At 55.5% G+C, this 21,794-nt stretch overlaps 1 protein-coding gene across 2 annotated transcripts in view; it reads right to left on the reverse strand.

Annotated features, from left to right (window-relative positions):
• TTC7A (tetratricopeptide repeat domain 7A) overlaps nt 1–21,794 on the reverse strand; it is a 134,555-nt gene that overhangs the window by 53,599 nt on the left and 59,162 nt on the right. For both annotated transcript variants that reach the window (XM_047782133.1, XM_047782134.1), the window contains 3 exons: nt 12,946–13,083; nt 10,313–10,396; nt 5,849–5,953 (listed from right to left, as the gene is read on the reverse strand). In XM_047782133.1, the coding sequence (XP_047638089.1) occupies nt 5,849–5,953; nt 10,313–10,396; nt 12,946–13,083 (327 nt within the window). The remainder of the gene's footprint in view (nt 1–5,848; nt 5,954–10,312; nt 10,397–12,945; nt 13,084–21,794) is intronic.

The following is a 21,794-nucleotide window of genomic DNA, read 5'->3' on the forward strand; positions in this document are numbered from 1 at the left end:
GGAATCCTGATCCTTACTCACAAGAGTGACTTTAGGAGTTCCCGTCGTGGCTCGGTGGTTAACGAATCCGACTAGGAACCATGAGGGTGCGGGTTCGATCCCCGGCCTCACTCAGTGGGTTAAGGATCCGGCGTTGCCGTGAGCTGTTGATGTAGGTTGCAGACGCACCTTGGACCCCACGTTGCTGTGGCTCTGGTGTAGGCCGGCAGCTACAGCTCCAATTAGACCCCTAGCCTGGGAACCTCCATATGCCACAGGAGCGGCCCAAGAAATGGCAAAAAGACAAAAAAACAAAACAAAAAACACAAGAGTGACTTTACACAAGGACATGGTCTCCCTGTGCGGTCTGCTGTGCTGGGTCGGTCAGCCTCTCTGATCCCTCCCCGTGGTCTCGGACACACATGTAACCACTCACCCACTCTTGTCGCCGTACTCACCTCTAGTGTGGGTAATAAACTTGGATATTTTCTACTCTAGTCTCTATTTCTTTTCTTTTTTATGTTTTACAGGTGCACCTGCAGGATATGGAGATTCCCAGGCTAGGGGTCAAATTGGGAGCTGCAGCTGCCGGCCTATGCCATAGCCACAGCCACAACCACGCCAGATCGGAGCCATGTCTGCAACCTACACCACAGCTCGCAGCAAGACCGGATCCTTAACCCACTGAGTGAGGCCAGGGATCTAAGTCACATCCTCACAGATACTATGTCAGGTTCGCAACGCACTGAGCCACAACGGGAACTCCTCCCTACACTGCTTCTTAACACCTCCTTTCCTGCGGCAGCCATGTACCTTTGCCACAAAGCCCAGGTGGAGATCCTCTCCCTCGTCCTTCTCAACCCCAGGGAAGGTGGGTGCTCCCCTGGAGGGGCACAGCACCGCAGCCACCTGATGGAACAGGTGTTCCACAGCTGTGGGTTCTGAGGGACACGGAGTTTAGGGGACCTATCCAAGGTCACCGGGCTAGTAAGTGGCAGAACTGAGTCAGCAGCCCAGGTCTTCCGAGGTGCCTGATTCAGGGCCGCCGTCAGCGGGTCTTCCTTTTTCTCCTTTCTGACCCTCTGGGAAGAGGATGCACTGAAGCATGTATGTTTTGACCCTTGGCTTTTGTCTTCCCTGAGTGAGGAAAGCGTTCCCCTGCCCTTCCAAGTGCCAGCACCTCTCCGGTTCTCCTAATTTGGTGCTCAAACACACAGGCTCCTGGCGTGCACACTCTGATCCTGCTTGCCAAAGAGGTTGTACCCCTGGAATCCTCACCCCCTCCTCCCTCCCTGGGAACCCGAGAAAGGTCATTTCTGAGCCTGCAGCGCTCTGCTTCAACAGCACCTCTGCTTTCTCCCTCGTCACTTCCCATAGGGCCCTGGACCTGTTGTTATCTGTGCTCCTGAAAAGGCATTTTGTGTCTTCCTGGAAGGAACAAACACTCTTCATAATTTCCAGAAGCTAGTGGCAGGAGAGCAGCCATTCTTTTTTTTTTTGCCTTTCCTAGGGCCCCACCCTCGGCACATGGAGGTTCCCAGGCTAGGGGTCCAATCGAAGCCATAGCCGCCGGTCTACGCCAGAGCCACAGCAATGCGGGATCCGAGCTGCGTCTGCGACCTACACCACAGCTCACGGCAACGCCGGACCCTTAACCCACTGAGCAAGGCCAGGGATCAAACCTGCAACCTCATGGTTCCTAGTTGGATTTGTTAGCCACTGCGCCACAACGGGAACTCCTTAACTTTTTCAATTAAATGATTTTGAATTGTCTTTGGAGGGATGTGAAAAAATATTGACAGTTTTTGTTTTTTTTTTTTTTCTCCTGCCCCAAATCACTGGCTGGGGACCCTGGCAAGACGCTGGCCATGCTGAAGGCAGGAGGCTGCCCCACTGCTGTTACCACGTCACAGCCTGGGGTGCCCTCCCCTAAGTGGCGGGCTAGGGCATACACACCCAGCCCAGCCTGCTCTAACCCCCAGGGCAGCCAGCGGTGGCCACACAGGTCCCTCTGCCCACTCCCACCTCACCCCGGGGCAACCTTGCTCTCAGACCCAGACCCGCCCTGGGGCGTCCTACACTGGCTCTCAGCATGGGGACAGGACACAGGGACAGCAGGTGCTCCACCTCTGGGCACATGGCCACCTAGTCTGGTTTCACCCTGCACAACCCGTTCTGCCAATGTTCCAGTTTCAGCCTCCCTTCCCGCAACCTAGGCCTAACTGTCCACCCCCAGATCTCTGTCCCCTACTCGCAGGGCTTGGCCGGGCGATGGCTCTGCCTGCTGGGGGCTGACATGAGCCAGAATAGCCATGAAGGCAGGAGATGGAGGGGGCGTCAGACACCTTTCAGGATCTGTGCCCTGTCACCAGCACCAGCAGCCCTCTGCCTGCCAGTCAGACCCATTCTTCCTGTTCTTGGCTTGGAGGACAGAGAGGGCTGGGCCCCCCTCTCCTGCTTCCTAGGAGAGCAGGCTGTCCTTGGCCACCCACAGCCCGCACTCAGCCCAGCGCCAACCCAGAGAGCCAAAGAGAACCATGAACCAGATGCAGACTCCCCACACCTATACTTCCTAGCCAGCTGGGGCAGATGTCATCCTACAAGATATGCGTGAACACCTACTACATGCAGGGTTCTTCATGGGGACAGGGGCTGAGGGTGTAAGACATGGAAGGGCAAGTACCATATAAGGCGGATTTCCTTACCCAGAGATTATTCTCACTGGCAAGGAGAATCTATTCAACAAGCACTAGGCATTAATTCTGGCTGGGATTTCAAGAAAGAGGAGAGATGGTTCTTGCCTTCAAGAGACATGCATGCAACAAGAAATGCAATGCCAAAAACAAATGAACAAACAAACGGGAGTTCCTGTTGTGGCTCGGCAATAATGAACCCGACTAGTATCGATGAGGATTCAGGTTCAATCTCTGGCCTCGCTCAGTGGGTTAAGGATCCAGCATTGCTGTGAGCTATGGTGCAGGTCACACACGCAGCTCGGATCTGGCATTGTTGTGCTGTGGTGTAGGCCAGCAGCCAGAACTCTGATTCAGCCCCTAGCCTGGGAACCTCCAGATGCCGCAAGTGCAGCCCTGAAAAGCAAAAATAAAAAAAAATAAAAAAATAAAAAAATAAAAGAAAAGAAGAAAATAAAAGAAATGCTAAGGTATGGGCTGTCTAAGGCAGGTACAAAGGGGCTGTGGGGAGGTACAGAAGGTGCAGTTTCAAAGCAGGGAAGGCTGCCAGGAGCCCACCCCCAGCCTCCCAACAAGACCACACGCGAGCCTGTACCCAGTTTAAACTCTGGCTCTAACCAGCCCCCCAAACCCAAATATATTTCTCAGCTGAGGTTAAACAACTCGCCCTCCTCCCCAATTCCGATGATAAGTCTGCATGTTTAAGTTTCCTTTTGGGCTTTTCTATTTATGTTGTCATTGATTACTTTGCTCCTAACTCATCTGATTTCAATTTGGACTGATTTGATCCTAATTTTATTACCATGTAATCTGAATGCACATAATTACTGTAATTATGCTGCTGAGGGAAACAGCTCCTCCGCGGCGGGAAGACCTAAATTTAGGGCTTCCTGGCAAGGGCGGCTGTTGGCTGGGTGGACCCACAGCCCCCTCAGAGCGGGCAGCCCTGCCCGTGGGAGCACAGATGCCCTCCCCGCCCCACCCTCAGTGAGCTGGGTATTTGGGCTTCATGCTGGTGATGGGCTTGATGAGAGTCCCGGGAACATGCAAGGCTGTGAGTGAGGGGCTAGTGAGCCCACCTTCTGCATCCTCCGGCCCACACTGCCTTCCGCTGCTGCAGGTGCTCAGCCTGGCATCCCCACTCTGCTGGCACCCAAGAATACCCTACCCTCTAGGGCGTAAGAGGCCAACGGCCTTCCTAAAGAACTTAGGGAGCAAGGAGTTTCCCTGCCAGGGGAAATGGGGCTGGGGAAAGCAAGCTGTGATGGAAGGGCCCGCCACTGGCCTGCCCCTGAGCCCAGTTCCAGGCCTCTTCCTCCTGGAAGCCTCCCTGACTTGCCCAGCTGTGTTCATATTTTATGTCATTTATGCCACACACGAGGAACAGTGAAATTTACCCACCTCATCACCCCGCCTCTCCCAAAGGCTCAGAGCCTGTTACAGATCAGTCTTAAAGAAACAGCATTGTAAAGCCTGGGGCCAAAAATCATGCTTTCCCTCCTCCCACCGCCTCCCATCATCCACAGTTGGGGACGCCAAGGCAGGGCCATGGGGGCACTTCATACATCGGGCCCGAGGCCAGGGAACAGAGGAGAAGGTGCTGCTTCTCCCGTTCCTCAATCCCTGCAGCCGAGAGGGGATGAGGCCCACTGGGTGGCAAGGTGGGGACCCGGGAGAGGGTGCTCCAGATACTTGGTGAGAAGGGTTAGAACTTGGAGCCTCCCTTCCCAGGGCTGGAGGAGTTGGAGAGGCCACTAATTCTGAAGTGCCCGCTGTAGGCACCCCTGAGACAGGCTGGGACCTGGGACCCTTTGCTGCAGTGCTTGCACCTGGATCAATGTCTCCTCCAGCAACAAAATACAAGGAGTCTAGAAGGGACTAAAAATAACTGTGCAGTGGCCTTCAGGCAAATCCTGCACAACAAGATACAAAAAGACAAAAGCAAGGGGTATGCACCCTCCTGCACACAATGCCACCAAAGTGGGGGGCAAACCACTCAAGCCACCCCACTGGCCCAACCCCTCGACCTGCCCCCTACCCTCACCCCATATAAGGGACTCACTCAGCTCCCCCTCAGGGAGCAAGAGACCAAGGCAACCTCTTGCTTGTCGTTTTTGCTCCCCTCTGCGGCACCAGGAGCCCCGAATAAAGCCTTGCCTGAATGTATCCATTTCTATGGATTAAGGAGGCCAAGAACCCCGGACGGTATCACCTGGAGCCTGTGGCCTTGGAACAAGCGGGGCACATGACAGTGAGCGTCGGCTGGGGTGTCAGGACAACAGGAAGGGGAGGACCACGGAGGGGAGAAGCGCCCCCTTTGGGAGAAGTTGGGCCCATGAAGGAAGTGGGCTTGATTAGCCTGAAAACAGGGGATGTGGGGAGAAATGCTGCATGGCTCCATGTGGCTCAAGAGGGTGCCAACAGGACGGCCCCTGGTATCAGGAGGCTGATGGGGACCCGAGGAAGTCGGGGAGGTCAGCCAGGGAGCTCCCAGTGAGAGGAGAGCCCAGAGCAGTGGCCCGGCCCTAAGACCCCCAGGCCTGGAGCAGCAGCCAAGGGAGCCGGGGGCAGAGCGGGGGGTGGGGGGAGGCCTGGGGCTCTGATTCCCAGCCCCGGGCTCTTTCCCTGCTCCCCGCTGCCCACCTCCTCGAGGTAAAGCCGCTGCTGGACAGGGGCCACACGTTCAGCTCCTCTTCCACAATTTGGCCACCTCAGCAGAGAGCGGTCAGGGGACAGCTGAGCCCAGGGCAGGGCCCCCTGAGGGCTGGAGCCCAGAGGAAGGTCAGGGGCTAACAGAAGAGGGCATCTTCCCCTCCCGCCCAGAGGTGGTTCTGACTCTAACACAGTGGGTTGGCCCAGAACTCCAAGATCCCGCCCGCTCCCGCTGCTGCGGGTGGGTGGGTGGGGGGGCACCTCGACTTCTGACTCCACATTCGGCTCCCTGGAGACATTTCAAGGCTGAACTACAAACTAGACACCATCCTGAGTTGGGGGCGGAGGCTGGAGTTTTCTCAGCAGCCGTTCTCCACCCTCCCTGCCTTCCTTGCAGCTCCCCACGCTCCCCTACCCCTTACACGCACAGCATGGTGCTCAAGCTGCCACCTCGTGTGCCCACCTGCCACCGTCCCCCCGCAGGAAGCCGCCCTTCCTGGGCCCTGCCCCCGCAGCACACTCACCCAGTGCAGGGACCCTAGGCAGACCTTGGCGGCCATCAGGGGCACAGTGGGGTCCGAGGGCCGCAGCTTCACGCACTCCCGCAGCAGCGACACAGCGTAGGATGACTGCAGGGGAAAGGGCAGGCAGCAAGGTCACTTGTGGCCCTGGATGGTGACAGACTGGGTGCCTCCTGCCTGCAGTGGGGGCAGCTCCCAAAGAGCCAGCCCCTCCTCTGCACCCCATTCCTCCTGAGCCAGGAAGAGACCCAGCAGGTGGGGGTGGCAGGCAAGCCCCCCGTTTCACTGCCCCAGGTCTCAGTTTCCTCATCTGGAAAATGGAGGTCATGACCCTTGCCCGGAGGTGGGATGCGACAAAAGCTAAGATGACAATGGATGGAAGCCTTTCAAAAGAGATTTAAACGTGAACCACAGGGAGTTCCCCCTGGTGGTGCAGCAGAAACGAATCCGACTACGAACCATGAGGTTGCGGGTTCGATCCCTGGCTTAGCTCAGTGGGTTAAGGATCCGGCATTGCTGTGAGCTGTGCTGTAGGTCGCAGACGCAGCTCGGATCCCAAATTGCTGTGGCTGTGGCACAGGCCAGCGGCTACAGCTCCGATTAGACCCCTAGCCTGGGAACCTCCAGATGCTGCAGGCGCGGCCCTAAAAAGACAAAAAAATAACGAAAAAACCAAAAATGAAACATGAACCACAGAATTTTCAGAGATAGCAGGGACTCTCCCGAACATCTGAATTCAACATCCTAAGTTTTTAGGTGGTGAGATGAGCACAAACCCACATGGGGACTTGGAGGCAGGGCTGGTGGTGGCAAGTGGGGGGAGCATAGAGGCTGGCAGGGAAGCAGCAGGAGAGAAGCCAGGAGTGTGGAGGACCAGCCAAACCCAGCCCACAGGCCAAATCTGGCCCTCTCTCCGCTGCTTCTGCAAGTAAAGTTTTATTGGAACTCGGCCACGTCCAATCCTGTGGGTATTTTCACATTTCCTAGGGCTGTTTTCATGATGCACAGTGGGGCAGTTCCCTCGGAGCCAGGCTGACTTGCAAAGTCAACAATGTTTACTCGCTGGAGTTCCCGTTGTGGCGCAGTGGTTAATGAATCCAACTAGGAACCATGAGGTTGAGGGTTTGATCCCTGGCCTTGCTCAGTGGGTTAAGGATCCGGCGTTGCCATGAGCTGTGGTGTAGGTTGCAGACGTGGCTCGGATCCCGTTGCTGTGGCTCTCGTGTTGGTTGGCGGCTACAGCTCTGATTCGACCCCTAGCCTGGGAACCTCCATATGCCGTGGGAATGGTCCTAGAAATGGCAAAAACCAAAAAAAAACAAAAAACAAACAAAAAAAAACCAAACCACCAAAACAAAACAATGTTTACTCTCTGACCCTTTACAGAAAGTCTACTGACTCCTACCCTAAGTGCTTTGTAAACATTAAGCTGTTTAATTTCCACAACCCTCTCATGAGGTAGGGTGTTGTGTCCCTACTGACAGATAAGAAACTGAAATGCAGAGAAGTGAAGCAGCGTGTTTGAAGCCGCACTGCCCATCAGCGGCTAAGCTGGGGTTTGAACCACCTGGCTCTAAGCTCGTAACCACTGCCCTACCCAGCCTCTGTGGTGACTACCTTGGCCAGAGAAGAGGCCTCACCCTCCCTGGTACACACACACACAGGCAGGGCAAGTGTGTGTAACTGTAATTCTTACTGTACACCAAGCTCCCCACCATGAATCAACTTTCCTCCTCCCCAGTCACTCCAGAGGCCCTGCTGAGGAAATGGGGGGCTCTGGAGGGCTTGCCTGTCCACAGCACATCGTGGGGACCAGCAGGTGCAGAGCTGAGAGCCCACTGGTCTGGGTCTACCCTGATGCCCTGCTTTCCTCTAGCCCCACCTCCTTTCCCTGCTGAGACAGGAAGAGCCTTTCTCAGCCAGGCCAAGCACAGGACTGGGGGTTGCACGGTCACTGCGGGAAGGGGAAGGGGAAGAGGCCACGGCTCTCACCTGTCAGTGCCCACAGAAAGGCTGGGGAGAGAGCACGAAGCCCCCACCCTGCTGCTCTCTCAGGAAACGAGAGGGTACGAGACCAAGAGATGCTGGCACATGACTGGCTGGGAGGCTGGTGCTCAGCCTAGGCTGGAGCGACAGAGGTCAAGCGAGGGGCCTGCAGGAGCTGCCAGGCCATCCCTTGTCTCCTGAGACCCTCTTCTGTGAAGGCCACTCCCAGCCCCCTCACCACAGCCCCCTGTGTCCACAAACGCCAGCAAGCCTCGGCCTCCTCCCTTGGCTTCTAACCCTGACCTTCCAAGTTACACCGCTACCCTGACCATGAAACACTGCTATTTAAGGAGCCATCTGAGGACTCCACAGTTGGAGCTACTGGCTTTTTTTCCCCCCTTTTTTGTCCTGCTGGTTACCTAGCAACACAGCCGCTGTGACTGCGGAGGAGACCAAGAGAAGGAGCAACCTCACTCAGGGAACTCATCCTCTCTTCCTGCAGGTGGAGGGGCCAGATAGATTCATATCCACCCGGCCTCACCTTCTGGAAGAACTTCTGGGAACAATCACAGGTACAGGACCTGGACTCCCACCTTAGGCTCTTGGTAAAGGTGTGTGGTCCGGCCACTCTTCCGAGGGCTGCCTGGGCCAACCACGCAGACTGATCTGATGTGCAGGGTTCCCAAGGGGCAGGGTTGGAGAGTGTGCTTCCGGAAAGATCTCCTGTTGCACCGAATGCAGGGGTGGGTGTGACCCAGTGTCTCTAGCCTGTGGGGCCTCACGCATGAGGAACCCCCCCCAAAATACCACCTTGACTTCCTGCCTGTAAGCCCATTCTCGTGTCCACTTTGCTGGTCTGGAAAGAGCCGAGCCAGGATACCAGCTCCCCAGATCTCAGGGGTGCCAAGCTCCATCTAGACCTCTCTGAGCCTGGCTTTTCTTAGTAAGGAGACCCCCCTCCCCCACATCCTTCTCAAGCAAACAGGACACTTTCTCCTAAGACTGGGGGGCTTCCAGGAGCATCCCTAGAAATTAAAGCTAACTTCTGAATGCAGTGCATTCTTCTGAGGAGGGATCCCCAGCTTTCCTCAGCATCTCAAAGGGGTCCATGACCCAAAGAAGGGTAAGAACCATGTTCCTGGCCCTGGGTCTCTCCTCCTGGACCATGCTCCATGGACTATTATGAGATGAGAGGCACCTTCTCTGTTTCCTGGAGGTGGGAAGAAGCATGCTGCTGTGAGCTGTCTGCCCAGGCTCCATACAAGCTCCAGCCCTCCACCCCACATCCCTCCTGTCGGCCTCATCCTACGTGTGTTCTGAATTCTCCCCGAGCCTTGCTAAGGACAGAGCCAGGGTACATCACGTCATGACTTCAGGATGCTCTGGGAAGTGGCCAGTGTGATGCAGGAAGGGAAGAGGTTTGGGAAGACAAGTGCCTGGCAAGGTAAGGAGGGTGCAGGAAGGCTTGTTCACTTGATTCCCGGCTGTAGCTCCCCAGCCCCTCCCAGCTTTCAGGCTACAGCACCTGCTCTTCTTCCCCCTCCCTGCCAGGACCTGGCCAGCACGCCCTCCATTTGCAGAGGAGATGCTGGCAAGCCTAGGAGGACCCTCCTCAGAGATGGCTGCGGGGCTAGAAATGGCAGGTGGCACAGATGGGGTGGGGGGGGTAGGGGCGGGGGAGGAATTCCCTCAAGCCCACAAATGGGCTCTGGGTGTTTATAGCTCTTGGAACGATCTGTGAGCTCATGCCTCCGTACTTCCTGCATTCGTAGCATCCTCAGCCCCAACACCCCTCAGCACCCAGCTCCGGAAAGGTTTTCCTTTCATGTCACTGCTGAGAATAGAGGCTTATGTAAGCGGGATTCTCATGGGAGGGAAAACCAGGGGGTGCGGGGACGGGGCTTGGTGGGCGGAAAGTAAAGGCAGCTCAGGAGCCATGGGGTAACTCACGTCAGCCTCTGGCTGGGCACAGCTCCTCCTGACCGCCCCCAGCCACATCCACCCCGCAGCGCAACCTCCCTCGGGGAGGTGGGGGGCTCTGCTCTGCTCTACCCCTCACCCCTCCCTCCTTGGCAAGTTCGGGATTTGCAGGAAGGTTCTTTTCTGAAGCCACGCTCACAGGCAGGAAGAGAGCTGTGGCCCAAATGGACCCACGTCCACGTCTGTCTCCCGCAGTCACACCAACCATCTCACAGGCGGAAATGCTGCGGTGCCCCAGGTGTGCACGTACACTCAGTGAAAGGCATCCACAGACTCACACCTGCACACTTGGCACGCTTGCAACTCACAGACACCAGAGTCACGCAGGGGTCTGTGTGTGACCCCCCCGTGACCCTCATTCTCCTGGAGATGAGAATCAGCTGTTGGACAAGATTTCTGAATCACTGTCTCCCCCACCACCTCCCAACGTCTGGGAGGGACTAAAGGAGAGGGGAGCTCCCGTGGGTGAGTGTGCAACCCCCAGAGCGCCCTGGAACTTACCTTCCCACAGGCCACCATGGAGAGGGCCACTTGGTACCAAAGGTGAAACTCTCCAAAGGCGAACTTCATGGCTCGCTCCAGGCACTGGGGAGAGGGGAAAGGTCAGTGCCTCCAGAGGTCCTCCCAACCCCAGCCCACCCCACACTCTCCCGGGGTAATCACTGCCCATGTGGCTTCCCACTGGAGGTCGCCACAGCTCATACTTGGTTCCTGTCAGAAAACCCCAGGGGTGATGGAGGATTATGTGAGAAAAAGAATACATGTATATATGTGCAACTGTGTCACTTTGCTGTACAGCAGAAATTGACAGAACACTGTAAATCAACTATAATAAAAAAATAAAAAATTGGAGTTCCCGTCATGGCTCAGTGGTTAATGAATCCAACTAGGAACTGAGAGGTTGCAGGTTCAATCCCTGACCTTGCTCAGTGGGTTAAGGATCTGGTGTTGCCGTGAGCTGTGGTATAGGTCGCAGACGCGGCTCGGATCCCATGTTGCTGTGGCTGTGGTGTAGGCTGGCAGCTACAGCTCTGATTCGACCCCTAGCCTGAGAACCTCCATATGCCATGAGAGCGGCCCTAGAAAAGGCAAAAAGACTAAATAAATAAATAAATAAAAAATAAATTAAGAGAAACTCTTGGGATAACCTGTCCTTGCCACTAGCCTGCTGTATGACCTGATGCAAATCTCTCACCCTCTCTGGCTCCCAGTTCCCACCTCCAGGTCATATGAACACCTCACAGGGCGAAGGTGGAAAGCAAATGAAATGAGATTTGTGCTTTCGGCATGTAAACGCCTAATAAAAAGAATGACAGCTGACATTTCTTCTTACCATTGTGCCCACACTCTTCTCAGCTTTCTACGTGTATTAATTCATTTACTTTTCCAACAATCTAGTGAGGCAGGTGCTCTCATTACTCCCAGTTCACAGATGAAGCAGCTGAGGCTCAAATGACTTGTCAGAGTCAGCGGGCCAGTAAGTGGCAGAGCAGGCTGACTCCAAAGCCCAGGCATAGAATGCCCCCCAAATGTACAGGCTTTCCCCTGCTCTTCTCTATGACCACTGAGAAAAATTATGTTTCCCAGCCTGTCCAATCTTGCGCCACCCCAAGTCAAGGACTGCCTGTGACATCTGACAGTCCCTAACAGAAGTGTTTCCAGGTGACCGAGGCAGAAGCCAGCATATGAGTAGAACTGGAATTTTTTGTTGTTGTTTTTTTTTGTTTTTTGTTTTTTGTCTTTTTAGGGCCACACCCATGGCATATGGAGGTTCCCAGGCTAGGGGTCCAATCGGAGCTGTAGATGCTGGCCTACACCACAGTCACCTCAGATCCAAGCCACATCGTTAACCTACACCACAGCTCACGGCAACGCTGGATCCCTAACCCACTGAGTGAGGCCAGGGATCAAACCCGCGTCCTCATGGATACTAGTCGGGTTCGTTAACCACTGAGCCACTATGGGAACTCCAGAAGCCAGCATGTGAGGTTGGGATTCATCCACTGTGTGGCATCGCCAGGCGGGTAGGGACAGGAGTAAGGGGTACAGGACCCCATGGCGGGTACTTTCAGAGCTGGTGGCCTGGGTCCCCCCACGCTGGGTTCCCCTGGGCAGAAACTCACCTTCCTGGGCCTCGCCTTCCTAACTGGTGAACTTGAGAAACTACTTATCCCCCCACATTAGAGAAGGTATCTTCTGGAAGGACCTCACAAGGTGCCCAGTAGGGGCTCAGCACGTGTCACCCCTCCTCCTGGGAGCCCTCCAGAACACGTGGGAAGAGAATCTGCAACCAGGAGGGCCACCTGCACAAGGAGCCCGAGGCCCCAGGGCTGGATCTGAAAGCTCACAAATGGGTGAGTGCCATTCACCCTGTGGGCAGGGGGCCAGAAAGCGGGGAGCTGAGCTGCCCCTGGTCCCCACACCTGGACAGTGACTACTCCCTGGGCCCAGCCCACAGAGCGTGGCCCCAGCAGGGTTTGCCCCACACAAGGCAGGTGCTCTGTTCAGCTGGGGTGGAAGGGTGATCCAGGCTCCCCGACCACACCCAGCTTGGAACCCTGCCAGGCGGGGCAGTCACAAAACACCATGTTACCTATGCCGGCGACTGAGGGGTGCTTGACTGTCCTCTGGGGCTTCTCTACACCATACCATGCGTTCTTCAAAAGACATATAAAACCACATAAAAACAGGGAGTTCCTGTCGTGGCTCAGAGGTAATGAACCCGACTAGTATCCATGAGGACGCAGGCTCGATCCCTGGCCTCACTCAGTGGGTTAAGGATCCAGCATTGCCGTGAGCTGTGGTGTAGGTCACAGATGTGACTCAGTCTCATGCTGCTGTGGCTGTGGTGCAGCCGGCAGCTGCGGCTCCGATTGGACCCCTAGCCTGGCAATTTCCATATGCCCTGAGCTGCACTAAAAAAAAAAAAAAAGGCAAAACAAAACGCCCACATAAAAACATTCCTCAAACCAGAAAAACCACCCTGCCAGTGAAGGGTAGCCACCTCAGCACTGAAAATGGGACCATCCCTAGCTTGGTCTCCTACGGAGCTGTACGCCTCGGTGGAGGCGGGGAAGGGCCGTGGAGGAGGACAATCCCCCAGTGTGCCACCTGACCCCCCTGGGGATGGGTACCTCGGAGAGCATGACGTACTGCCCCCTCCTGCCCAGCGTGATGCTCAGGAGGTCGTAGATGGCCGCGGCGTTCCTCAGGCTCACCGCCCGGTCCTCCTCCTGCTCTGGCGCCCGGCTTAGCACCACATCCCGTGTAGCCTGTGGGGAGACACGGCATAGGAAAGGGCGAGGACAGAAAATAAGCAGGTGCTTGTCCCCCCAGGGCCCCTGCCTCTGCATGACCTTCACCCTTTTGTCCATGGCCCAGGCCACACTCCTAGAACTGGCCGGCGCCTCTCCCCACCCGCAAGGGAGGGAGCGAATCCTCTATCCATAGCCCAGGCTGACGAGGCAGCAGCGCCGTGGACCATGCTCCTGGCTTTCAGAGCCTTACTCTGCAAACTCTCAAACCTCCAGAAAAGTGTCAGGAAGAGTCCTACAGCAGTAAACCCAGCTGCTAACACTGACCACATCTGCTCTGTCTCGCCAACAATAACAGCAACATTAATAGCGGGCAATTAGGGCAACATGGCCTTTCACCCCTAAATACAAGAGGCCACTCTTTTCATCAACAGAGATGCCGAATTCAGGAAATGGAGCATTTATTTCTATCCTCTGATACCAGCTCACATTCAGATCTGGCCGCCCGTCTCACGGGTGGCCTTTCTGGTAGTGTTCTCACGTCCAGATCCAACTCAAGATCACACCTGCGTGCAGGTGCCATGTCTCACGAGTCTCCTTTCATTGGAAGAGCCCCACAGCCCTTCTCTGTGTCCAGGACACTGGCATTTTTGAGGATACCGGCAGCTGTTTCGTGGGAGAGCTCCGTGTGTGCTGGTAATCGTCCGCTCACACAAAGAGCTTCAGAGAATTCCTGGAACTAACTAGATCGGGTGGGTGGCTCGGCCACTTGACTCACAGGACAGGAGCTTGGGCTGTGGCCCCTCTGTAACCTCCTCTCTTCCTCTGCAGGTCCCCCAAGCTCCTCTGATAAGGATCCCCCACACTTCCTTCCCATCAGCCCTGTGTCCAGCCCAGACCTCACCTCTGACTCCTTCCAACTACAGAACTCTCCTCTGACCCTCCCCAGGAGTCTCCCCGCAACCCCAGGTCTCCACGCTTGGCATCCGCACTCAGGAGGCCTGTAGCTCCGAGTCACCAGGGGGCTGCTCAGGGAGGGGAGCGGCAAGGGGAAAACATGCTTTAGGAGTGGGTGATTCTATACCATCTGAAGTGGGGAGTTTGGTATGACCAAGCCAGAAATCTCGCCATCAGAAACTGGGGTCCTGTTCTGTGGCCTGTGGTCCCACCCCCTCCTGTACACTCACACCCTGGGGACAGCACTCAGGCTCAGGGGTAGCTAAAGAGGAGTCACGGGGCTCCCCAACGGCGGGGGTCAGCAGGCCAGGGATGCTCTGAGTCCATGTCTCCTGCACATGTGCATGAGCGTGCGCACACACGCGCGTGAGCACACACACACACACACACACTCCCCCTCCCCCCACTCTGAGGGCCATGCCTCAGCAGAGGCAAAGCGGGGTTCTAGCCAGAACCACCCTCTGCCTGCTCCCAGCATCTTCCCTCTCCTGCCTCTTCTCCCCTCTGCCAAAAGGGTCTCTTCCCAGCATCCCCTTCCCTCTGCAGAAGGGGCTGAACCCCTTCCATTGAGTTGGGATTCGGCTTCCTTTACTTCCCCATTAAAGACCTCAGATCCAAGGACTCGGCCTTCTTGAAGGAATAAAAAGGAACCGCTGACACTTAAAACCCAGAGCCCGCTGGTCAGATTCAAACACGTCCACAGGTGGTCCTTCCAACAGCCCTCTGGACAAGAGCACTATCCCCTCCTCCAGGTCAGGGGCCAAGGCTCCCGAGGGTGATGGCTACAGAGGCCTTCGGACTGTAGGTCCTGTCCTGAAGGCCTGAAGTACACTCCCAGAGAGACTTCTAGAAGCCAAAATGCCTATAAGACCCAAGGATGTGACTTACCCTCTGGGTCATTTCAGCCCAGTGGTTGGGGTTCCTGGTGGCTGCCCTGCCAAGCACAATAGGCAAGGGCTGCCCATCGCCCCAATGGACCTGGGACCTGCCCCAGGAAATGGTGCCGGGGATGCCAGGTGATGCCCAGAAGGGCACTGGTGCCAGCCTGGTAAGTAGGAGCTGGTCAGGCTCCAAAGGGTTAATGGAGAGGTACAGAGAGGGAGAGTGCCAGAGAAATCCCCCTCCTTCCTGATGAAATCCACCCACACGGGCACCAACAGGAAGAGAGAAGAAATTCTAAGGAGAGCCTTGGCAGGAGCTATCTCACCGAAGAACACAAAACTCGCTCTGTGCCAGGCCATGTACCTCCCTGCTCCTCCACCTCCGGCAACTTCTTCCCAGCTCTGGCCCCACCAGGCAGTGGCGGGGGGAGGATGGGAGACTGTCCCTGCCCTCAGAGAGGAGCTATGGAACTGGCAGCAGCAGCAGTACCTAGGACACGTATGAACGGAATCTGACCTAGACCTCTGGGCTGGGGGGAAAGGGGGCAGGGCAGGCAGCCCACAGGGGTAGGCTCCCTGCCAGGCACCTTCAGGACTGGGGACCCAGCCATGCAGCCTAGTCTCACGCAGGGGATGGTGGGCAGTGAGCTCTGGTTGGTCTGTCCTCCAAGTGCAGCAGCCCCCACCACCTCCACCAGGGCAGTCTGAGCTCCAGGCCCTGCCCACCGGGCCAGCTTCTCTCCAGCAGGTCCCAAGTCCTTTCCTGTGGCTCCCGCTCCTCACCAAGGCCTGTCTTTGTTCCCTTTGTCAGCGTGGATGCCTTCTGACTCCTTCAACTCAACTCGGGGACCCCTTCCTTCTGCCACTGACCCTGACTCATCTTGCCAGGGGAGACTGGGCGCCCCCCTCATCCTCCCCCCACCCTGAACCCTGGACCCCACTGGCATCAGTCCCCAGGGAAAGGATGAATCTCACTCAACTCTCGCCTCCCAGCCCCAGCACAGGCCCACACAGGGCACTTACAAGTGACATTCGAGAAAGATTTCTGGGCCTGGTGTGGCAACTTCCTCCTGTTGCCCTAGACCTTGACCTTGACCTTGACCCAGAACAGTGTCTCTGAATATGTGTGCCTGGTGGGAGGGAGGCATGGATTTCCAGCACGGGGCTGGGCAAGCACTGGGTCACAGAAGTGGGGATCCCAGGAGCATATCCTCCGCCTGGGGACAGCCCCTCCCCCAACAGGCAGACAGTGGGGAAGGCACCTTCTCGAGGGTCCTTGGGACTTGGCACTTGTGCCAAGAGGAAAGCGCGGGTCCCCAAAGGACAGCCAAAAGCAGAAGTTTGCTGAGAGGTTGCCATGGTTTTGGGGCAGGGCTGTGGTGAACCACTTCAGCGTTTGCAGGGCAGCTGGGCAGCGGGTATGTATGTAGCCATGGCAACGGGGTGGAGGGGGAGAAGGGGCAGAAAAAAGCAAGGGGGCCGTCCACGCGGTAGGAATTCATGTGCAGCTCAGGAGCCAGAGCAGCCTTCAGACTCTCTGGGGATTTCAAGCCCCTGCCCAGGGTGCCCTGGCTGTGCCCCTCCCTCCTCTGCTGGGCTCACCCCGCTTAGGCTGCTTAATACCTCCAGCCCCATCAGCAGCCTGCCTTGAACCAGTCTCAGCCACACTCTTTCTCTTCCACCACTGCAGTGTCTTCACAAGGAAATCTTCCAGATCAAGTGCAGTGACAGACATAAATTACACAGACGCTACATGTTCTTAACACCAGACTCCTGACTCGCCTTGGAAGGAGGGCAGGTTGTCGTCCTACACTTTCCCCTGCAAAACCCCCCACTCCTACCGCTGGGGGTGCACTTAATCCCAAGCAGGGCTCAGCAGCTGTCCCTGTCCCTAGTCTTGGGCTCTCTGCTGTCCTCCCAGGGGCAGCCTCCCCATACTGAGGGACATTTGCCCCAGGCCTCTGGCCAGCCAGGAAAGGAAAAGCCAAAGAAAAGCCAAACATGCTCCGCCTCATCCCCCCACGATTCAGCATGACCCATTGTCTTCGGGCCTCTTCATCCATGAAGCAAACATGGGGCCTCGAGAAAACACCCACAAGGAACACCTCCATTCCCTAAAGCCGGCCAGCCCATGTGAAACTCCTCAGGCAGGGTGGTTCTGGCTCAAATAGCCATTCCTTATGCGTGTGCCATGCGTTTTAGGAGCTGAGTTACCACAGCCGGCATCTCGTCTGGCCTCACAGTAACCCCACAGAGGGGCGGGATGAAATCACGGATGCCCCTTTTGCAGATGGGGAAACTGAGCCCCAGGGGATGAACACACTTGTGCAAGGTCCCCGGGAATTAAGACTGAACCCTCTGGTGGCCAGTCCAGGGCGGCTTCTGCTGCCCTGAGTACCTGCAGCCCCTCCTGCCTCCTCTGCCAGCCCCGGTTCTGACAATGCTGGCTGCAGGGCCCTGGACGGCACTGACCGTCACTTTGCCCAGCCTCGTCTCTACTCTCTGATCCTGCAAACAAACAGGGTAGGAGGAGGGAACCAACTTGCGGAGCACTTTCTAAGTGGTATCTCATAATACAACTACCAGCTCCTGTTCTATTGTCCTATTTTATAGATGAGAAAACTGAGGCCCAGACAGACCAGGGAGGCTCCCTGAGGCATACAAACAGGGGGTTCAGGACCCTGACTAGAACACAGACATTCTGACTTCACTCTGGCTCTTCCCTTGCCTCTAAGTGCCTCCGTTCATGCCACCAGAGGCCTGGGATGGCTCTGCCTAGGGAAGTACCAAAGCAAAACATAAGGCTGGGCTTTCTCATTCAGGCACCAGATGCTGCTTCTCTGCGGAGAACAAGCCCCTTGGACATGTGTCCAGGGCTCTGCTCAGCCCTGTCCTTGGAGACTGCCTCTGATCTGGTCAAGAACCAGCCTCAGGGTCTGCCACTTACCCCCCACAACCATCACCCCGGGAAGAAGCCTCCTGGCAGCATCTGGCATGGGGCTTGCCCCTCCCTGGAGGATGCTGTCAGAGCCTGCCCGTGCTGTCACTTGTCCCCCACCAGCAGACATAATTACCACCAGATCTCTAGCTGCCAGTCTACAGAGCCAAGAAATAACATGCTGTGATGTGTCCCACCCTCCCAGGGTCCCTGGCCAGCTCCATGCCAGGCCCTGCTCCCCTGTGCCTTGGGCTCCTGAAGCAGAAATCATCCCACCAGTGAGGGCACAAGGCTCTCCCACCTCTACTGTCCCCAGTGACCTGAGCTGGCAGCGCTAACTGACCCTTTTCCTTTGCAGCACAGCAGGGCCTCATGTTAGAGCAAACCGGGTGCCAGAAGCTAGAACAACCTGTGCTCATCCGCCAAGTCCCAAATGGAATCAAGCCCAGGAAGCTTTTTTTTTTTTTTTTTTAAATCAAATGGCATCCTCAAACCAATTTTCCTCCCAACCAGACCTGAACCCAAATGTTTTCTAAAATGACTGAGTCATGGAGTTCCTGTTGTGGCGCAGCGGAAACAAATCCGACTAGGAATGAGGTTTGGTCCCTGGCCTCATTCAGTGGGTTAAGGATCTGGTGTTGCCATGAGCTATGGTGTAGGTCGCAGACGCGGCTTGGATCTGGTGTTGCTGTGGTTGTGGTGTAGGCCAGCAGCTATAGCTCCGACTAGACCCCTGGCCTGGGAACCTCCATGTGCCGCAGATGCAATCCTAAAAAGACAAAAGACAAATAAAATGACTGAGTCTGAATCAAGTATTTAACAGGATGAAATGAATACGCACTGAACATCCACAATGTACCAGGCATTTTCACATTCATTTCCTTATGCCAGCCACCCCACCACTGCAAGAGAGACCTGATTCAGGAGAGACCCTATTTGCTCCATTTTACCGATGAGAAAGCTGAGGATCAGGGAGGTAAGGAACGTGCCCAGGCTAGACAGGTTGTGAATGGCCAAGTCAAGATTCAAATCACTGGATGCCTGCCCTTGGCCTTGGAGGTCAGTCTGTTAACCTGCAGGATGCCAAGGCCCAGAGGCTCACCACCCACCCAGCCTCACTCGAGCTGAGCCTTGGTGTCCTTTCAGTTGCCAAGCACCAGCACTAACTTCTCCCCTGGCTAATGAAACAAGGCCCCAAGGATTCAGTTTGTTGTAGCACCTATTTTTAATGCCTTAGATCAAGATTTCAGATGGGAGTTCCCCAGTGGTCTAGTGGTTATGATCAGGTGCTTTCACCACTGTGGCCCAGGTTCAATCCCTGGTCTGGGACCTAAGACCCCACATCAAGCCCAGCACACTATGGCCATAAAACGAAAAACAAAAATAAATTAAAAAAATAAGGAGTTCCTGTCATGGCTCAGTGCAAACGAATCTGATTAGCATTCATGAGGACACAGGTTTGATCCCTGGCCTCTCTAAGGGGGTTAATGATCCAGTGTTGCTATGGTGTAGGTCACAGATGTGGCTCAGATCCGGCGTTGCTGTGGCTGTGGCACAGGCCAGCAGCTGCAGCCCTGATTTGACTCCTAGCCTGGGACTTGGATATGCTGCAGGTGCGGCCCTAAAAGACAAAAAAAAAAAAAGAAAGAAAAATTAGAAATGGCAGAATCCTGTACCTCCTGGCTACCCAACTGAGAAAATCAGGCTGATTTTGATACACGGTTCTTTTGAAAATGAGACTACGCATGTGGGGTTCATCAGGTTGAAATAATTCCTTCTGAGTTGGGGACCAAGAGTTCCTCCACGTCCCTAGACACACACACACTCCACTAGGTGGGGGGACATCTGGGACAAGGGCTATGATTTAGCTGTTTGTCATCGTATCTCCAGCACCGAGCACCTGGCAGACTGTCGCTGCTCAGACTAAACTGGATAGATGGGGAGATGTGTAGGTGGGTAGGCAGGTGGGCATTTTTACATGCCCTTTTGGTCCCCCAAACTCACAACTGGGTCCAAAAGACAAGTATCCTTTGGCCAGCAGTAACGCACGGCCTTTGCATTTCGGTGAAAGCATTTGCAGGGGTTTCTCTTTACCTCTTGAAAGACAAGGACTTCCCTGTTCATTCTAATCACACTGAGCACAAAACAAACGCTCTACCTACATTAGGACCAGGCCCACACCCAGACCCCATGCACTTCTTCCCTTGAGTCCTACACCATAAAACAGGGGCTGACGCGCTCAGGAAACCCACAGACACCCTCTCCTACAGCAGGTGCTCTGGCGACCCCGGAGGTGGAGAGCTGCGATGATTATGCCTCCTGCGCGGGTAGGGCTGGAACAGCTTTTCCTGCGGGATAATGAATTCTGCAAGGATTACGAGAACCCAAAGAGCAGCCAAGGCAGCCGCCTGCGTCTAGCCGCTTCTGCCTATCAGCTGCAGCCACATCCAACAGCATGAAAGGGAGATGAAGAAAACCCCGCTGGTACCCAGAGGCCAGGTGGAGCCTTGGGGGTCAGCTGAGGGGTCAGAGCCAGGGCCCAGGACGTTGGCAGGGGCGCCCACAGCTGATGGAGAATGTGACCTGCCAGGAAGGAGGGGGTAAAACCAGGGTAAATGACAAGTCAGAGGCGGTTTGGTCACTCTGATAAACTGCTCGGAGTCCCAGTGGCCAGATTCGGATCCCAGGCGGAAAGCCCTCAGCGGATGAGACATCAAGGCTATGTCCATTGCCAATATCCTCTCTCAAATAACCTTAAGCTTCTGGATGCCTGACAGGCTGGGTGCGAGCAGGAAACCAACCAACCAGCTCCGGAAGAGAGCCTTCCACCACCAGCTACGGCAGATGCAGCATCTGAGCGCTTCCTCTGCCTCGAGAGCCACATGGAATTCCCAGGACACCCCCCTGGCCAGCAGGCCTAGACCCCCCACCCCACCCCCCACAACATCGCCTGTGCAGGCCAGGTGGCCAGACACCTGCTGCTTGGAGGAGAACCACATATTTGGGAAAATTCACCTCGGCTCCAAGTGTGGGCCACCTTTGAGATACAGGGCACCTTGAGGGTTTGAGAGGGGCATAACTTTAAAAGAAAAGCATGTGAACTCTGCTTCTGGGCACCCAGATCAAACAGCAGCCACAGAAAATGCTTGCGGGAGTTTCCGTTGTGGCTCAGTAGTAACGAACCCAGCTAGCATCTGTGAGGATGCGGGTTCAATCCCTGGCCTCACTCAGTGGGTTAAGGATCCAGCATTGCTGTGAGCTACGGTGTAAGTCACAGACAAGGCTCAGATCCCACGTGGCTATGGCTGTGGTGTAGACCGGCGGCTGCAGCTCTGATTGGACCCCTAGCCTGGGAAGCTCCATATGCCACACATGTGGCCCTAAGAAGAAGAAAAAAAAAAAGAAAATGCTTGCGGGGACAGAGCCCATCCTCACATGGACAGCCATATCCTTGTTTACAGAGAACCCCCCCAACCCAGATCTGATCCGAACATTGCCTTCCTCTTCATCTTGGCCAGATCTGATCTTGGCCCTTCTACAGATGAGAAAACTAAGAATCAAAGCAGTCAGTGAATCACAGATGTGATTTGAACTGCGGCTGCGAGGATTATTAGCATGTGACCTTGACCAAGGCATGTGCCTGTCCTGCCCCTTACTTTCCTCATCTGTAAGGTGGGGATATATTAGTATGAGACTGAAGCAAGTGAAACTATTCTTTTTCATATGGCTCAGCATGATGCCTAACTCTACAAGATAATCAGTGGGGCAAAGAAAGGATCTAAAAACTATTTCCATCTTCCCCTTTTTACTTCAAACCTGCGCACCACACTGTAACCCTCAGCACAGGAAGGTGACAATAACGATCAGTGTTTCCCAGGATAGGCGACTTCGGCACAGTCTGACCTGATGGCTGAGGTGTGTGTAGGTGACAGGTTGGGTAGGTCTGGGTCTAT

This window comes from Phacochoerus africanus, chromosome 5 (assembly GCF_016906955.1).
Source record: "Phacochoerus africanus isolate WHEZ1 chromosome 5, ROS_Pafr_v1, whole genome shotgun sequence".
NCBI lineage: Eukaryota > Metazoa > Chordata > Mammalia > Artiodactyla > Suidae > Phacochoerus > Phacochoerus africanus.